Source organism: Lytechinus variegatus, chromosome 8 (assembly GCF_018143015.1).
Source record: "Lytechinus variegatus isolate NC3 chromosome 8, Lvar_3.0, whole genome shotgun sequence".
NCBI classification, from domain to species: Eukaryota; Metazoa; Echinodermata; class Echinoidea; order Temnopleuroida; family Toxopneustidae; genus Lytechinus; species Lytechinus variegatus.
In genome coordinates, this window is record NC_054747.1 from 15588344 (window position 1) to 15608801 (window position 20458).

Sequence of the window (20458 nt, forward strand, 5' to 3'; positions counted from 1 at the left end):
TGTTACCAAAACTAATTTTGAATTTTGAATTTTCCTTATTGGTATCCAAAATGTCAATAATTTTGGCTTGTTTAATTCTTATTTAACGTCATGTTAATACCAACTTAATTATGCATTTAATGAATTACTGTCAGTTGTATGACACATTACAACATATAACATATTTTTTTTACATCTGGAACTAAATATGAGGCAACTTTTTTAACTTTTGTAAAAAAAAAATTTACTGGAGCGTCGTGGCCCAGTGAATTAGTCTCCGGACTTTGAAATAGAGGGTCGTGGGTTCAAATCCCAGCCACGGCGTAATTTCCTTCAGCAAGGAATTCATCCACAGTGTGCTGCACTCGACCCAGGTGAGGTAAATGGGTACCGGCAGGAAGTAATTCCTCAAAAAGCTGTGTGCACCGAGAAGGTAGCCTAGCTTAGCCGGGTGATAATAGCAGGGCCCGCTGGGAGAACAGTTTTCGGAACTGAAGTGGCTACCCTGGGTAAATATACCTTTATTATTATTATTATTATTTATTAAATGCTTTACTTGCAGAAATACACCAAATAATCCTGAAATCTTTTTGGTGTGCTCACATTTCTACAAGACATTCGTCTTTCGGGTTGTATTATGTCTATGTTTTCTGGCATATTTTGTTTTGTTTCTTTTGTATTTTCTTCATTTGTTTTTGTTGGTTCACTTTCTGGAGCCCTCTCTGGCTCTGAATTAATGTCAGGCATAGGGAACACAACTGATGATTCCTCTGAAGGTTCTTCTGGAGGTGTGCCCTCCTTCCTCTCACTGTTGGCATGTTCACTGGATGGGAATACTTCCTCATATGGCCAATATGACGGCGGACAACTCTACCATCAGTCAGTTGTACATTGTACATGACTTCATTGATGACTTCAAGTACTGTTCCGTAAAGCCATGCTGTACCTGAGCTGAAGTTTTTGACCATCACATGATCATTGATAGTAACGACCCTTTTTTTGCTTCCTCGATCTCCTGTTTTCTCCATGGTAGACTGTTTCCGTCTAACCGATTTGCTTAGATCTGGATGCAAGTTGTCGAGTCTTGTGCGGACTTTCCTCTTGAACATCAGTTCACTGGGCGTCTTTCCTGTTGTTTCCTGTGGTGTGACTCTGTAGGACAACAAAAACCTTTGAAGTTTCTTTTCCAAGTCACTTCCTTGTCCCTTCTTCATTGCTGTTTTTACAGTTTGTACATCCCTCTCTGCAAGACCATTACTGGCTGGGTGCTTGGGTGCTGTCTGGATATGGCTAATACTGTTTTTGTTCATCAGTCAGAGTGGCAAACTCTTCTGAAACAAATTGTGTGCCATTGTCTGTCACCACGGTCTCTGGTAATCCGTGTGTTGCAAACAACCGTCTAAGGGCGACCACTGTTGCATGGGCTGTGGCTCGCTTCACCCGAATAGCTTCGAAACATTTGCTGTGCGCATTTACGACGATCAGGATATCCTCGTCATCAGTGGAGGCATAATCATGGTGGATCCTACTCCATGGCTTCTCAAGAAACTCCCACGGGTGTATGGGTACTGCTGCTAGGCTGTGCTGATTCTGTCGACAGCTTTCACAACATCTCACGTGCTGTTTCAACTGGTTGTCTATCTTGGGCAACCATACGTACGACCTGGTTAGTGACTTCATTTTCACGATATCTGGGTGCGTACTATGCAACTCGTTATGGATTCTATCCTTCATTTGTAGGTTGTCAGGGATGATCACTCTGGATCCCCAAAGGATTATATCATCTTCTATTGACAGCTCGTCCTTCTTACTTGCGAAGGGCTTCAGTTCATCTGCAGCGGCGTAACAGGGGTCGGTGGCCGGGGGGGGGGGGGGAAGAGCCAAAATTTCCCGGTCATATCATGGTATGAACAGGCGTAATGGTGTAATGAGTCGAATATTTTGAGAAGGCCAGATATCGCGTATCGGGCAGAATTCATATTTAAAAAAAAGTTGCGAGCGAGCAAAAATTTCGACCTTTTTACTACAAAAATCCAAGTTTGTGATAGATTTTGACATGACATCATCCACAAACTAATATATTTCACTCTTCTCTCTTTAGATTCCTTTTTTGTGGTCTGTACGCCACTGTGAACAGGATTTTTTGCAGCAGTAGCGTGAGGAGTAAAAAAAAAAAGAGGGGCGCAATATAGCACATGTGCTAAAAAGCTGCTTCATATAAGTCCCGAGCGAGCGAAGCGAGCGAAAAAATCACCTTTTTATGTGAATCTAACTTTGAGCTATTTTTTGACATTGTATTTAGTATCATGTCCTACACTTTACCTATGATTTTCTTTTCTCCTTTTTTTTTTCTTGTTTGTAAAACTTTTTGGGGCCATGGCCCAACCCTTCCATACGCAGTGCTGTGTACGTGGTTGGGGTACGGGGCGGAGCCCCCGGAACTTCTTGATATCAAAGCCGTTTAAACGTCGCAGATTGCCGCTATATTTAATCAAATCGCGAGCATATACAGAATATTACTTTTACACAACACATATATTCAACCCAGTTGCGTAATTAACCAAATGTTTTGAGGGGGCAAAACATAGCAATGTGGGAAAAATTTGTAAAAAGTCGCCAGCGTGCAAAGCGAGCTGGAAATAAAAATATTGAAATTGAATTGCAATTATGTGATAGATTTTCCAATTGTATTCAGCAAATAACACATTTCATTGTTTCCATTCATTTCATTATACGTTGTCTCCTATAATTTCTTTTATTTTGGAACCAAGAACCCCACCCGCGCCTGTATGCCAGTGATTGAACGGGGGAGGCGTAATAGAGATATTTGAAAATTATAAATGAAGAGCCCTTACTGCGTGTGGTCTGGGGCAAAGCCCCTGCTGCTTATTTGCATTAAATTTAGCAAACTTATAGCACAATGTTGTATGCAGTCCATCTTTCTTCCCGCTCTTTAATATCAATCATCGGCAGCCCGGTTGTGTTTTCTTGTCCCTTTTCTTTGTTTTCCAATTTAGCTTTTGACCAATTCCGTTCTACCTTCGTTTCCCGCTATTGTTTGCCAAATTGTCATCTCTTAATTTATTTCCCACCGTGCTATTGCATTACATAAGCCTATCTCGGAATGATTTGTTCTTTCACAAATATTCTTTTTTAGTACATTTTCCCGCTTTCCTAATTCCTTTTCCATTTAAAAAATAATTTTTTTCTTCGTTTTCTTTTCGCTTTTCCCTTTCTCTTTCCTCCTTTCCTTTTCCCCCTTTCTTCCCCTTTCCCTTTCTTTCTCCCTCCTTTTTTTCTTTTTCCCGTTTTTCTTTTATTTTCCCGGTGAAATCCGCCAGGGGGCAGCTTGCCGCCCCCCCCCCCCCCCGCCTGTTACGCCACTGTTCATCTGGCCATCCATTCAGGCCATACTTGCCATCAATTCAGGATATGATGCTTTACTTTAGACAGTACTCTGTCTTTCTTGGTGCCATGTTTCACCTCCTGTGCATCAACAGGGCGTGTGTCAAGGTCATTCAGCATGCTGATTCTGGACATTGGTGTTTTAATCTATCTCTGCGAGCTCTGGATGATTCCATGAAGTTTCTTCTCCGTGGAGTGGTAGGCGAGACAACGCATCTGCGTTTTGGTGCTTCTTTCCTTCACGATGTACTATCTTGTAGCTGTATGCCGACAAGATCATGTGCCATCTTGCAACACGACCCGATGCCATCGGGCTCGCTGGTTTGTGGTCTCCAAAGAGTCCCATCAACGGCTTGTGGTCTGTCACAATCGTAAATGACCTTCCATTGAAGTTGCTTGTGGAATTTCTTCAGTCCGAAGATTATCGACAGACTCTCTTTCTCATACTGCACATAGTTAACTTCACTTGGCTTGAGGGTGCGTGAAGCAAATGCTAAAGGGTGTTCTTGTACGTCTGGATTATCACCGCACCTAATCCATATGGGCTGACATCTGTCTGAAGCAGAAAAGACTTGGCTGGATCATAATGCGTCAGTCTGTTGGAGACGCTTTGATTTCTGGAATGCTTTTTCCTGCTTCGGTCCCCACTTGAACTTAGAGTCTGGCTGGCTGCTTCTCTTCCCACCTGAGGTTGATCTGAATTCTGCTTTCAGCATTTCAGTCAAGTGCACGATCTCTTGGGATAGATTGGATATAAGCTTGCGATAATATCAAAATAAACCAAGATAAGCATGGAGTTGGCTTTGATTCGCTGGGCGTTCTCCCTGACATATGACATCAGGTTTGTCTTGAAGAGGCCGGAGACCTTTCTTATCAAGGCGATGACTAAGGTAGTCAACTGAGTCTTTCATCAGTTCGCACTTCTCCTTTTTCAAGCGAAATACATTGCTTTCTAGTCTTTAAAGAACTGCTTCCAGTTCCTCAGATGATCTTCATCAGTCCGCCACTTATAATTATGTCATCAAGATATGGCTTGCACATGTCTGACAAGAGGCTCTCCATAGTCCTCTGAAACATTGCTGGAGCGCTTGCTATCCCAAAAGGTAGTCTTGTATACTCAAAGAAACCTCTATGTGTGTTTATTGTTATGTACTTGAGGGATTCCGGATCTAATTCTATCTGATGACAGGTGTGACTTAAATCTAGCTTGGTGAATTTTTCTCCACCTACGGGTTCCTGTAGAAGGCCTTCCAGAGTTGGCAGGGGATACTGTTCTACCTTCAGGACTTTGTTTGCAGTTAACTTGTAATCACCACAGATTCTCATCCGTCCATCTGGCTTAGGGACTGCAATGATTGGGCATGCAAAATCTGCGGTCTTCACTGGCTTGATGATGCCGTCCTCCCAAAAGCTATCTAATGCTTTGTCTATCTGCTTCCTGGCAACATAGGAAACAGGGGCTACTTTGTAGAACTTTGTTTCATTGTTCTCTTCTTGTGGATACACTTTGGCCTGGTAAGCTATCAGTTTCCCAACTAAACTATCATCAAACAACTCAGCACGTTTTCTTAATACATCTTGCATAACATCTTGCAAATTATGCATACTGCTGAGGCTTGCTTCTTGTGCAACATGGTTGGCTAACTGTGCTAACAGTTGTGGATACTTCTGTAACCAATCGCTTCCAATTAGGCTGGCACCTCTTTGGACAACAACTAGCTAAGCTTATGCGGCTTCATCTGTGTTTCAAGCTGAACATCAACAGTGGCTTCGCCAGAAATATCTGATTTCCTATCTGTCTAATGTTACTAGAAGTTAGCTTGGAATCAGTGCTGATTCTACTGAAGACTGCCTTGGAAACAATAGACTATGGACTTCCAGTATCAATTTCGAGCTGGACTTCTGCGCCATTCACTCTCATAGTGGTCATGTAAGGATCAGAATGTGATAATCTGAAAATCGATTCGTCTTCAAAATAATCACGTTTTCCTTCTTCGGAGTTTGATGCAGAGTCCTCATCATCTAAGTGATGTGCTTTCTTTGAAGATTGTGTTTTCTTTGATAGAATTTCTGCTGGTAGGCATTGACTAGTTCACACTGGTTCTTCGTGTGACCAGTTTTGGAACATTTGTAGCAATGTTCGTCGCGAAATTTACAAATCGCTGGCTCATGGCTGCTACCACCACATCTCCAACATCTGTTTGGGCTCGGAGTAGAACGCTCGTCCTTGTACTTAACCGTCTTTGCTGGAGTCCTGTTCTGTGGTTCAGCGGTCACCTTCCTCTGAAGTTTATGAACCGATGTAGGATCATCATGTGGCTTTTGTATCTGCTTGATCTGTTCCACATCTTGCTTTGCCTCTTCCATGGCTGTCGAAGTGTTGACTGCTTTCTCAATAGTCAACTGGGGCATTCCCAATCGCTTCCGGTGTATGTTCACATCTGAACATCCTACTACTAATCTGTCTCTCAGCATATTCTCAAGTTCTTTGAAGTTGCAACCATCGCTAAGCTGTCTGAGCTTTGCTAAGAACTGAGGGATTATTTGATTTGTTTGCTGAGTGCATGTGTAAAATCTATATATCTGTACGATTTATATAGGCTTTGGTGAATAGTGTGTAGTCAGTACATCTTTACATTCTTTGTATACAAATGATGCATGGGTTAGAGTGGGTCAGTAGGAACTGTGCACAAGGTAACTTTGGCATGGTTTAGACCATAATGCCAAAGTTACCGCGTGCACACATTTCCACTGACCCACTAAAAAAAACCATGCATCATCTGTATTATAGAATGAAAAAAATTATTGAAGAAACCACAAAAATTAATGATTTACCAGATGCATGATAATTTCATGCGTCCGGTAAATTCAATTTACCGGATGCATTATTTTTTTTACCGGACACATGATTTATTACCGGATGCATGAACATTCCAAAATGTAATGCAGACCCTTTGATAACCCTGGACAACATAAATATGTATGCCTAACTTGATAATTTGTTGGCATAAAGGCATTATTATACCCAAAATGCCAGATACAGCTTTGCATTGACTAGATCTATGAGGCAGCCTCAGACCTCCAATAGCTGTGTGTATGTATGCCCGGGCCGCGCCGGGGGCCAGTGCCTACGGCTGCCTGGGCCTGCAGTGGAGATTTGGTTGTGCACAGCCAGCCCAGGGCAGGAGATCTAACGTTAGACCGTATGTCTGGACTTCTAAACTAACTAGTATACAGGCAGTTTTAATCCCTATGGCAATTACGGTACCGTATTTGCATCCTTTATGCATGATTTTGCATCCTTTATTTGATCTATTCTGCCTTGATCGAAAATTCAAAATTTTGACGTAAACAAGCGTAACAGTACATGTGGCTGCACGGGCCTAATCACTAGTGGCAGGCCGTAGATATTCATTCGAGCCAACCCATTGCTATTTTTTTATTTTGATATGGCTGATTGACAAAGTGTATGGATATGATTGTCCATCTAACACTGATTCTATTTTTGGCAATTACCGAACTTCCTTTTCCCAAATTGGGAAGATATATCACCAATTTTGGACTATACTTTGACTGGTGGAAGGAATAGGGCTATTTTGCTGTTTGAGGTGATGAATCTGCTCCCTCCCCCCCCCCCCCCGACGATGTCTTCAAACACGCCAATTTATTATTAAAATGAGCCGGTCGAGTGCCCGGGGGGGGGGCACTCAGTATATAACGCATAGTGGGTATGTGCCGCGGAGGGGACCCCCATTTTTACACTCAAATTTCCCTTCCAAGGCATAGCATTTTTGCCTTGTTGAGAAAAAGAACAAAGAAAGCCGCTCCAAGGCATAACATTTTCTTCTTATCGAGAAAAAGAAGAGAGAAATCCGCTCCAAAGCTTCGCATATTTTTCGTTACGCCGCTCCGATCGCATTGAATGAGCTGCAATTTTGGTGAAAAGCGACCGCAGAGCTCCCCGGCGGAGGCCGCACTAGCTGCATCATGCACGCATGACCGTTCCGTAGGGATGCATACGCGCTCACACGCTGGCGATCCGTTCCAAGGACCCCCGTTTTCACAAACATTTGTCGTTCCGATGCCCGTTCCGAGGACCCTCCTTTTTAAAATAAGCCCGCTCCAAGGCCCCCGTTTTTTGTCTCGCCCGCGGCACACCCCCACCACTTTTTTGGTCGAGTGCCCCCCCCCCCGGGTCGAGTGACCCTTTTTTGGTCAGATATGAATAGCCATATATATATCCTATCCACTGGTAGTAAACATTCGACCCCGATTTCATCCTTATTTTTATGATTTTTTTAAAGTGCCAATTTAACACACGAGTCTATGGGGAATGAATTAGGCCTGTGATACCATGTGCGATGACATCACAATGACCTTTTCGGACGATAGCTTGTTTACAGTGGATATCGTTTTGATTATCGGGATATCGTTCATGCAGCCCAGTAAAAATTCTTGCATAGCTCTCAACCAATCAGATTGCAGGGATTTTCTCGTCCATTCTATATGTTTTAGCTAATGGCTTAATTATCTGGCTGTAACAGTGCACGAAGGGTTTGATAACACTTGCTACCTAATCCTGTTAAGAACAGTTACTTTTGCTTTTGATTCATCTGATTTTATGTCATTAAGGGTGAACCATGCTTCTAAAACTTCGGTCCATTCTTCAAATGGGAAACCAGAATCTAATTGGGGGCATTCCCAATACCCTAGCCATCACGGGTACTTGACTAGTACTTACACTTAAACTGATTTGGCTGTATATAGGCCTACACTGTACAATACTTCTACTAGACCTGCATTGGCTTAGTCTATATCAACTAGACCTGGTCTTAAGACTACACTCTCGCAGGTGGCTATACTTCACACACAATAACTCAAAAGCTGTGTGCAACTAGATATGGCACTGACTAAATCACAAAAAAAAAATTGTTTCACAATCCAAAATTGCAATCAATCCACATCCACTATTTTTTTTTGGGGGGGGGGCTCAGGCAAAATGATTCAAATACTGTTGATCCCTATATCCCGCATCTTGTCACCAAATTTTGTTATGTTTTGGGGTTCAAATTAAAGTCTCAGTCTTGCTTAACTCAAAATGTCTGTTCATACATGTTGCTAGTCTGTACATTCAGACCTCATTACACATTTGTGTTATTCTTTACATTCAAACTATATACAGAAAAAACGAAACCGAGATTAAGCAATGATTTATAATTTCATCACAAATACAATAGACAAATGACCTACCAATGTAAAGCTTAGAATCTCCTCTTTCATCTGATATTACTTAGATTATTCCTCATTCACGCATGAGTGAGCAAAATCATTTTTTTAGAAAGGATACCAAAAGCTCATTTGGCGGGGGTATCTGAATTTCTAAAAGAAAATCACATGCCTAAAATTTCAATATCTGCTCTTTTATCTGATACCTTAATCACAAAAAATGGTCACGAAGTAAAAAAAGTTATACTCCCTCGAAACAATGCATGTATTTCCATAATTTCATTAAATAAACGTGTTTTCACCGTTTTCCCACAGAAGCTATCGCACGGTTAACAAAAACTGAATGCATGGCTGATCGTCAACAAAACAGAATGTCGAGTGAGATTGAACGCTAGCCTGTAAAACCTCTTCATTTTATGAAATCATTGAAATTCAAGCCTTATTTCAAATAACCAGAACTTTGTTATTTCTTGACCATTTTCTGTAATTGAGGTATCAAATTAAAGAGCAGATATTGAACGTTTTGAAAATGTGGTTTTCTTTTTGAAACCCAGATAACCCCCGCCATATGACTTTTTGGTATCCCCTCTTCAGATTGTTTTTGCTCACTCATGCGTGAATGAGAAACAATTATAAATAATAATAATCCGCTTTTATATAGCGCTTAATCCATCGGAACGACGTTTCTAAGCGCTTTACAGATATATTATTACCCCGGTCATCGGATTCAATCAGTCATTCCCGCACACAATGTGTGCACATCCTCCACTCCCTGGGGAGTATTCAATTCAATTAGATAACAATCTAAATAATTTAAGATGAAAGAGGAGATTCTAAGCTTTACAATGATAGGTCATTTGTCTAAAGTCTTTGTGATTAAGTTATGATAAATCATCGATAAATCTCGGTTTCGTTGTGGGACGCACTGTATAACAGAATGGTAACTTTCTTTGAATGCTCGATTTTGATTAGATAAAATATAATGTTGCTATGGTAGTTACCGTTGCATGGAACCCAACAATAGTTCCTTTGTAATCGATTTTGGTGTCTAACATCTTGTGTTGTTTGTTTTGGTACAAATATAATTAAATATTTCAAAATCTTTCGTTGCTATGGCCATCATCGAACTAAATTGGTATTTACGAAAAACATATTATTCAAGCACGATCTATAAAATTATTATTATTACCACACAGGCGATCAAAAGTGTTTTGATTTTTAACTGTTGCTTTAGTTGCCCTTGAGGTATTTTTGATATATTAAAAAAGTGAAAAAATACATTGATTGGGAAATGGCTTGTTCCCGCAGTCAGCTCGCTGCAGTTAGCAAAATGTTTCATCATGCTGTCGAATTATTGTACGAGCTGCACATTTAGCCAAATGCACTGCTATAGCACAGTCATGACAGTGGAGAAATGCGAGTGCTAACAGTCGAACCTCGAGTCGAGTTTGATCAATATTAAACATTATTATTATTATTTTTACACCCACTATAACGTACGTATCCCTGGAGATCTCTGCGGATGTCAATCACCTACCTTTTGTTGTAAATCATCGTAATATATTAATATTCCATAAAAATATTCTCAAATTTACCGAAAGAGTAGAAAAAATTGTAGACAGGCGTGTCGGACTGAGACTGAATATACAAGCAGAAAAAATTGCGTTGCCAATTTAGCTGTACAACATATTGTTCGTAGTGCGCCTTTTGATCTTTGTGTTTCTGTGTCTGTGGGTTTAGTTGAAGAGGGAGAGAGACATTGTGGAAAGTGAAATAGAGACAGAGAAAACGGAAAGATAAATAATAATAATAATTTCCCTCAAATTCTTCAAGGATGAAAGGGCTGGGTCATAATATCTAAGTTTACCAAAGGATGGTGAGCCAATTTTAAATTATCAGGATTATCGTGATGATCATAATAATGATAGTGATCGTGGTGATAACATTTACTAAAAGTGTTAATATTGTGATGATACTAAAATCTAAACGACTCTTAGTTCACATTAGCAATATAGCTTTAACTAAAATCTTGACGAAATTCCCCCGAAATTTTCATCAATAAAAATTCATCACTGTCAAAAAAGGGCAAGTCCACCCCAGATAAATGTTGATTTGAGCCAATAGCACCATAACTCTTCTGCGTGTCTTCCTCTCTCCCCTTCTCCCGTGTAAGTTTCTCTTCTGAAAAAGAAACAACCTTACCACTTATACCAATTCACTCTTCTCATTCCCTCTCTTTCCTTCCGTATTGCCCTCCTCTTCTCAAAGAAAGCAATAGCATTTTATCATCATTATTTTGTTGTCTGACAATAATATCCATCAGTTGAGAAGTATTGTTACAGTGTTAATCAGATAAAGAACACATTGTCAGAAGAAACATACACGTCTTTCCATTCACCCTTCCCCTGGTTTTCATAATTATGAATAATATTTGAAAATTTCTGTTCACAAAATAGTGTAAGGCACACATTTCATATTCATCAGATTTTTAATATATCCATTTATTTTCATCTCTTCTTTGTTCAAAATTGTATTTTACAATAGAAATTATTATATTTACTAGAGGTAACATGTTTATCTTATTTAAAAAAATGAATCTTCCATTCAACTATCACTTAGTAATTAATTGAAAGAAAATATAAGTATATAAATATATAAAAAGAAGTATACCACTAAGGTCTATATCTTTATAAAAAACTCTACGTTTGTGAGCTTTAATGATTTCCTTTACAAGTTTTAGATACGAGGTTGTAATTTCTCACCAAAAATATAAGTTACCTACAAGAAAATGTCTTCAACTTCAAAGAGGAAAGGAGTTTATACGGTGTCTCTAGGCAGAGTTTTAACATAATTATGCTGAATTACTTACAGCAAAGTGATATAATATCTATGAATTGTACTTCGATCTAAATCTTTCGGATTTAAGTGGTGTTGGGGTGTTTCCTGTCCTTACGTTTAGAGTGAGCACAACAATTTAAGGCTAATACCTCAGTCAAATTTACTGTACGGCGGCCGTACGGCGAGGCGAAAACAGCCATATCAACATTTTTTTGTAACATGTGTGGTTGAGTAAAAATAAATAAAGCGGCTGTTTTCGATTCGCCGTAGGGAAAATGTGACCGTACCGTAGCATAAGCTAGCCCTTGCGCTATACTTATCTTCAAGATTGAATCACTAAATCATACACCATTTTCATAAAACTTTTCAATTTTATTTCGTAATTCTCCTGGAGAAATTACAGGAGATCCCGCCCGCGCATGCGCAGTCATTACGTTCGCAGCATTGATTTGGCAGTCATTTTCCGCCATTTGGGGTAAGATAAAAATTGCTTTTTCTTCCCCTTCTTCGAGTTGGTTGTTGGAAATTATGAGCTAGAACCCTTTTCTATAACAACATTGGGTTCGAATTGGAGTACTTTCTGGCGAAAATACGATTATGAATCGTGATTTCTTGAATGTGGGTACCAGCCCGCCAGCGACTCAGTCGCAGCGGAGTGCCGTTTCTTCACCGGGCCAGACGCCGGCGAAGCCGGGCGCAGGGACCCGTTCCACGAGCCAGCAACCAGCTTCGCATCAACAGTCTACGTATTCGACTTTGTCGAATACAGTTATAGATAACTTCATGATAAAGGAGATATGATTAAATCTCCGTCGGGCTTTTCGGGCATAGGTACCGATATGGCACTATTGAAAGCCAAGCCCAATAAAATTGTCAAAAAACATTATTAAAGATAAAGGGGATATTAAATCTCCGTCGGGTTCTTCGGGCATAGGAACCGATGCAACAAAGCCACGCCCCAAAACTCTCAACTTCAAACTCTGAGTTTGAGGAGAGACTTACTATTTAATTAGAATCGCTTTTGACTGAAGCAATGGAGAACCAGGCTTTTCAGAACCAGTCAGGGAGCCAGTTACTCCCCAGGCATAGGTCAGCCATTATCAAGATAGTATTCCTTCTGAGGCTGAGTCTTTTTACGATGATAATCATGGTTATGATGATCAGAATTCTTAAATACAGTTCCACGCAGGTCAGGTCCATGTGACCAATGTCAATGATGACAATTCAAAAGCTCCAGATTTCGAGACTCATTTTTCATCGCTTCTCGTCGTGTCAAAGGTTTGGGGGGAGATAGAGGATTCTAAAACCTACTTCTACTGTTCTGCTTTATCCACAGCTGTGAACATTGCTGATTCAGCATCTACTGGATAAAGACAAACGGTACAGGAACCCATTTAGTGATGTGGGCCATTAAGGCCCAGGCATACCGGCATTAGCCGCTAAGTTTGCCCAGCCCCAAGAGATGGGGCACGGTAATTGATAACCTTGGTCGATGTGCCAAGAGTTAATGCTCCCATTTGGGACAAACTAAAACAATAGGCCTAACTAGACAAAGAAACCTTCAACTACAAAAAATCAACGTTTACTAACCAGAGGTTTGGCAGCATTCATGCAATATCTTTACTAGACCCAGAGAATATTTCTGAAGCTCAACAAGATTGCCCCGCTTTGCTCAGCAATGCCAATTTTGAGCTAAATTGCACAAGGAAACGTCTTATCAGACCTGATATGAATATGAAATTTACACCATTGTGCAAATCTTCCCAAGTGGGCAAGTTCTTATTTGGAGATGATCTTGCTAAGCAAGTGAAAGACCTGAGTGAGCAACAAAAGGCAGCTGCAGGGATGATGACAGGCCAATTGAAGGACAAGCAATTCAAGTCTCACACATATCACCCATATGCCAGGAATAAAACCAGTACTCGTGAATCTGGATGGGCTCAATCAGCCCAACATGATTTGTGGTTTGTGGCAACCCAGAGGGTCCCTTTTTTAGGGCATCCCCAGTGGAAACGACGCAAGAACAAGGGTCAAGACCAGTGGCAGAACCCAGGGTCGCAGAGCAAAATGCCTCTCCACAGCCCCTTTCCCCCAAAGCAGGGTGCACCTTGGAAGAAAACAAAGTAACTATACTTCTGCTGAAGAGGCGAGTTAACTTAATGATTATTCAGTTTCCTATTGGTGGCCGACTGAGGCATTTTGCAAACAATTGGAATAATATTACTTCTGATCACGTCATCTTATTAGCTGTTGAGGGGTATTAAGTAGAGTTTGCAAATTTATCTATTAAACCATACCGTTCACTACCCCCACACTGTTTTCATATCAGAACAGTTGAAGTAATTAAAATCAAGAAATTATACACTTACTTGAGAAAAAGGTGATTGAACAATGCTCCAATGAGAAGGGAGAGTTTGTGTCCAACATTTTTATTCGGCCCAAGAAAAATGGTAGGCTAATTAAGAGTTATTCGGAATCTTTCTGACCTGAAAAAGTATGGCTGTCAGCATTTTAAGATGGATAGCATACATACAGCAACACAATGTCAGAAAATTGTTTTCTTGCCTCAGTGGACCTCCGGGATTCTTACTTTTCGGTCCCAGTTCACCCTTCAGATAGAAAGTACTTAAGATTTATTTGGCAAGACACGCTTTTTCAATTTACATGTTTACCAAATGGTTTGAGTACGGCACCACGACTCTTTACCATAATTTTGAAACCAGTGTTTGCCACAATGCATCAAGGAAGTGGGTTATCTTGATAACACTATTACATGTATTATTGGTAATAATAAGGACAAAGTACAGAAGGCAATTGATGCCACGGTTGGCCTTTTATCAGAGCTTAGGTTTATTATTCACCCTGATAAGTCGGTACTCAAACCATTACAGGAAATTACTTTCCTTGGATTGGTCCTTAATTCAGTGAATATGTCCATTACACTCCCTTCTGACAAGGTAAATGAAGTTAAAAAGTGTTGCTTATAGACCTCCTCCAAACTAACTTGCCTAGTATTAGAGCAGTCTCCAGAACAATTGGGAAAATTGTAGCAACATTCCCTGCTGTCCAATATGGCCCTCTTTTCTATCGGGCTTTGGAATTGGACAAAATTGTAGCACTGAAAATTAACAAAGGTCATTTTGATAGACCCATGCCAATCTCGCAGGCAGCTCGGTACGATCTTGAATGGTGGATAGCAAACCTGCACATTGTATACTCGTCTTTCGAGAGTAAAGAACCGGACCTGTAGTTGCACTCCGATGCAAGCGGTTCGGGATGGGAAAGTACATGTATAGAGCTAAATTCTAGTAAAGGTGTGCAATGGAATGCCGAGGGGCTCGTCAAAGCTCAGAATAATGAGATTGATTATCTTGAATTGCTGGCAGCCTTTCGGACTAAAGTCCTTTTGTACATATATGAAAAATACCATACGCATAGATCATGTAGTTGTAATGAAATTGCAAATGCAATATGGAAATGGTGTTTAGAGAGAAATATTTGGCCCTCTATCTCTTATATTCCAGGCAAGCTAAATGTAGTAGCTGACAAGCTGTCTCGGAAACTCAATGATAGGACAGAATGGACACTGGATAAGCAAGCTTTTACGCAATATACTCATTACTTTGGCTCACCAGATATTGACTTGATCTGCATCTCGACTAAATAATCAATTGCCGAGGTATGTTTCTTGGCAACCCGATCCTAATGCATTTTTGGTTGATGCAATTTTTCTAAACTGGGCCAAGTTGAATTTTTATGTCTTCCCACGTATTTTGTCTCATGCCAAGTTGCTTGCAGAAAATTCTGAATGACAAGGATATACGGGCTATAGTTGTCCCATATTGGCCCTGTCTCGGTTTCCCTTGCTCCAAATTATAGGGAAACCTGTAGAATTCAAGAGGAGGAAAGGGTTACTAACTTTACCCTTCCCAAATTTCACCCCTTTTAGGATCACATTGATCTATTATGTTGCAGGATCTCCGGAAACGTTTCAAGAGACTGAATAAAAAGACCATGGAGATCATAAGGTCTTCACGGAGAGACTACTAAAAATCAATAATAATAATAATGATCAATTCTTGTATAGCGCACATAGCATAGCATGTCCCTATGCGCTGTATCTACATAAGAAAATGGAAAAACTTTATTTAGACAAAGGTTGGAGTTATGTTCAATCATCAGATATTTACTGGAGTTCCTTACAAGTTTGTGTGAACACGGCCGGAGCTGGTTATGTAGTACCTTGAACACTACAGAAGTGCCTTGTCTAAATTTTTAGTTTAGATGGTCCTCTTACAGTGGAAACTCATCCATTAGTGCACCATTTTATGAAAGGAACCTTTCAACTTCGACCACCCAAACCCAGGTACACTAACATATCTGGGACATTAAATTAGTGTTGAATCATTTAAGGAAGCTAGCACCTGCGAGAACCCTTAGCCTCAAGCTCTTGAGCCTGAAAATGTCACCTCTGAGCACTAACCTCAGCGCAGCGGGTAGTCTAGATCTGGACCTGTGGAGGTAGGTTAAAGTCGGGCGGGTATATTATGTGTGCGGTGAATGCGTGCAGGGTTTTCCAAATAAATAATAACCACGAACGTCCAGATCTAGACTACGCAGCGGGTGCAGTCGCTTCACCAGTTAAACATTGAGCATATGACTCTTAAAGATACTAGCAGTGGAGCTACATTTTGTTTTGGTCAACTACTAAACAAGACAGACCAGGGCATATCACTGAAGATATGACATTGGAAGCTTACCCTCTAGATAAACGACTGTGTGTTCTTCCTTATCTAAAACATTATATTCGAAGAACAGAACGTCTGAGGGGATCATAAAAGTTCCATTTTATCAGCTATCAGAAGCCTCATGGGGGGATTAGTTAACAAACCATTTCCCTTTGGATACGAGTAAATCTAGCTGCAGCTGGACACCAACGCAATCCACGAGGGCTGCGTTGGTGTCAGCAGCTGAGAGGTCAGAAGTTCCCATTGCTGCTATTCTCAGACAGGCTGGATGGACTAATGAGAAAACTTTTCAACAATTCTACCATAAGGCTTTGGATCAGAAAAGTGACTTCTCAGCCTCCTTGTTAGGCAGTGCCTCATACTCGGTTGTAGAGGTTATGTTGTGTTCACACCAGGGTTGTGACTTGGTGTAATTTTGGTATCAAATATGCCTCCTGAGCTTTGAAATCTCCTGTAATTTCTCCAGGAGAATTACGAAATAAAATAGAAAGATTAAATGAGAACAAAGTTTGAAATTTAACATTTATTTTATGAGTAATTTGGAGGAAGAGATTACAGGCCCCCACTCCCTCCCATTACTCAAGGGCGAAATTAGCTCCAACTTGTTCTCATCTTAGTTTATTATCGTTCTTGCTATTTTATCAGGAGTCATATTTGATGCTTTGAATGATGACTGCGCATGTGCGGGCGGAATCTCCCTCCAAATTACTCATAAAATAAATATTATATTTCAAACTTTGTTCTCATTTAATCTTTCTATTTATATCAAACATCTTTTAAATTATATCAAACATTCCTCAATTATGGACATCTATATCACCATGACCTTTTCTTTCCAAAGGAAAACAAAGTTTTAATCGCAGCTTAATGGCCTGCTACACTCTGCAAAACTGAAATGTATGAAAATTAAGCACTTAATTCGAATAGGCAACTTTGGGAGATTTCCATTTCAATCATTTCCGTGTTATAAATCTGTTAAAAGTCAGCACAATATAGTAAATGTTGTCCTCTTACCCAAGTTAATTGGCAGCAAAACTATTACAGTCTTCACTCGGAAACGTAACCATAGCAGAACAGTGGCAAGGCCAAGAAATGGCACTATAAAAGCGTCTTACTAGACAGAGACCTTTTAATGTTTCAAAATGGCGCTCAGTAAAGTAGCGGCCGCTAACTTTTGGCATGTTTGGTGCATTACTGTGTAATAGCAAGAACATGATTAGTTAGTGCCTTCCGCAGCCACCGCCGCGCGTACGGGTTTATGATAAATCAGTATTATTGCATTAAGTGAGAAGGAAATATGAAAAGAAATGACAAGCACTGCTGCACTTATTGAAAAAGAAAAAATGATAATAAACATCGCACTGAAATAGGGACCCTGGCCAGATATTTATCCAATCAGCTCAGCTCCAAGGTTAAATATATTTTTGTTACAGTCATGACAGTGAATGAGTGCGAATTTTACAACAGAGACCGTACTGCAGTGCGTTGTGTTGGACACTCTCTTTTCAGTGTTTTCGACAAATGGCTCCAACTTATCTGCCAGAGTTACTTGTAAAATATGAACCTGTTCGAAATCTTAGATCACTTCATAAGGATTTATATAACGTACCGATTGTTAAGACAAAGTTTTATGGTGAACGGGGGTTTGCGCATGCTGCGCCGGAACTCTGGAATAGCATCCCACAAAATTTAAGGCAAGTTGACACAATTGGGCAATTTAAAACTGCATTGAAAACATTTATTTAACTGAAAAGAATATTAACAAAGCATTACCAGCAGCTTACCCTTCATTTATTTTTCTTCTAAAGCGCATTGAGACCTTTGTAAGGTGTAATGCGCTATACAAAAGCTGTTCTATTATTATTATTATTATTATAAAGGATGTCCTTTTTGCCCCAACACTTCTTGTTCAGAGTCCGATTTGCGCGAGGTGTAGACGGTGGGGTCGTACTAAACCAAACAAGGTAAAGCCGACGACCGAAGGACCCGTAACAATAAAACATTCCTGTACTTGTTTAGGGGTTCATTCCTCCTGACCAATCACACAACGGATCAGTGCCCACCTATTGTTCTCGCGTTTGTGCGTACGGTCTTGGAGGTTAGTATAAATAGAGTACGATATCGGACAATCCGTGTCACTTGATAAAGAGTTGCAGCGGCACTCGAAAGCTCGTGAACTTGTAAGCTAGTGAACACTTTTTGCGAGAGTGATCACGAATTTCCTAGAAAGCCAGTGAACACTTTTTGCGAGAGTGATCACGAATTTCCTTGTTGACCATAGTAGATTGCGAGACAAATGAATACCCTCTAGCGATTACATTTACATAGATTTCAATAATCACACAAACAAGTGATTTCTTGTATAATATTGAAAATTTGTGACTTGGATCTTATCTATACTTATATATTTATGTACAATTACCATTCAAATCTCTTGCCAAATATTTTTAATAATCTCTTCAACGCAAATGCCTCTTTCCATTAGATCTTCACCAATATCTTCCAAAAAATAAAATTACCCAACTCTAGGTTGTAGAGGAATCAAGCTGTGGAATGATTGAAATAATGATATTAAACAAAGTAAAACCCTGAAGTTTTAAAAACTTTTGAAAGTTGATTTTTTCTCTCAGTATAAAAACTCCTGCCAATGGCACATTTGTTTATTTCTCCTATATTAGCCCATTGTTTCTTTATTCATTTTTTTATTTAAATTGTATTTCAATGTTATTTGTTGTTCACTCTTTATAGAGTGCGTCCCAGAATAAACGAAACCGAGATTTAGCGATCATTTATCATAACTTAATCATAAATAGAATAGACAAATGACCTACCAATTTAAAGCTTAGAATCTCCTCTTTCATCTGATATTACTTAGGTTATTTCTTATTCACGCATGAGTGAGCAAAAACAATTTGAAGAAAGGATACCAAAAACTCATCTGGGTTTCAAAAAGAAACCACATTTCTGAAAAATTCAATATCTGCTCTTTAATTTGGTACCTCAATTACAGAAAATTGTCAAGAAATAAAAAAGTTCTGGTCATTTGAAATTAGGCTTGTATTTCCATAATTTCATGAGATAAACGTGTTTTCACCGGTTTCCCACAGAAGCTTTCGCATGGTGAACAAAAGATTTAATGCATGGCTGATCGTCAACAAAACGGAGTGTCGAGTGAGTTTGAAAGCCAGCCTGGAGAACCTCTTCAATTTATGAAATTATTGAAATTCAAGCCTTATTTCAAATGACCAGAACTTTGTTATTTCTTGACCATTTTCTGTAATTTAGGTATCAAATTAAAGAGGAGATATTGAACTTTTCAAAAATGTGGTTTTCTTTTTGAAACCCAGATACCCCCGCCAAATGAGTTTTTGATATCCTTTCTTCAAATTGTATTTGCTCACTCATGCGGGAATGAGAAATAATTTAATATCAGATGAAAGAGGAGATTCTAAGCTTTAATTGGTAGGTCATTTGTCTATTTCATTTATGATTAAGTAATGATAAATGATCGCTAAATCTCGGTTTCGTTTTTTTCTGGGACGCACTGTATATGTATTATATTTATTCGTATTTCATTGTAGAGATGGTGGTGTCCCATCCACAGGTTTTTTTAATGAAAACTTCCAGGGGCCCCCAATCCAATCTAATATGTATATACCTGTATTTTTTTATGATTGATTGATTGAAATAAATTTTGAATTGAATTGATCCATTATTATCAGATCATTATCCCCTCGTCACATTCTCCCATTGATCTCTACTTCGCCTGCACCCAGTCTCCCTAACAATCATTGATTTTCAAGTTTTAAAATAACTGAAATTCTCTTGTTCAGGATGGGTGCTCTGCTCATGGGAGAGTAAGAATGGGCGGGGTGAAGACCAAGAGAAGAGAAAGGGGCAAGAACAAAACAAGATACAGTAACATTAAGTTGAAACTTTTGGTCTCAACACAAAGAAAAAATTCGAAATTACCGCGAATTTTCGGCTGCTAATTGCAGCCTTCCTCAGCGATGACCGGAGTGGCTTGATTTGATCTGGTTAACGTAGCGATCAATAATCGGGTCGTAGATTTGCTAAGGATACAGTGATGGCTTTATGATTTTTTTTCTCGGCTCTCCTGTAACATTTTATTTTCTACTCTACTTTTGTTTAATTTCTACTCAATAATAGCCAATTTTTATAAAGCGCTTTTCCCATAGTGGCCCAAAGCGCGTTACAGCATATTATTACCCCGGTCATTGGATTCATTTCAATCAAGCACG

General features: G+C 39.6%; 1 protein-coding gene across 1 annotated transcript; it reads right to left on the reverse strand.

The window, feature by feature from the left end:
* Window positions 1–1269: 1269 nt before the first annotated feature.
* LOC121419512 (uncharacterized protein K02A2.6-like) lies at window positions 1270–1659 on the reverse strand. Its single transcript, XM_041613965.1, has one exon. The coding sequence runs from the start codon at window positions 1657–1659 to the stop codon at window positions 1270–1272; it is 390 nt and encodes a 129-aa protein (XP_041469899.1).
* Window positions 1660–20458: the final 18799 nt, after the last annotated feature.

What these genes read in the sequence shown, in the direction of transcription:
- LOC121419512 (XM_041613965.1), bottom strand. Translation starts at nt 1,659, where the DNA reads ATGAAGTCACTAACCAGGTCGTACGTATGGTTGCCCAAGATAGACAAC.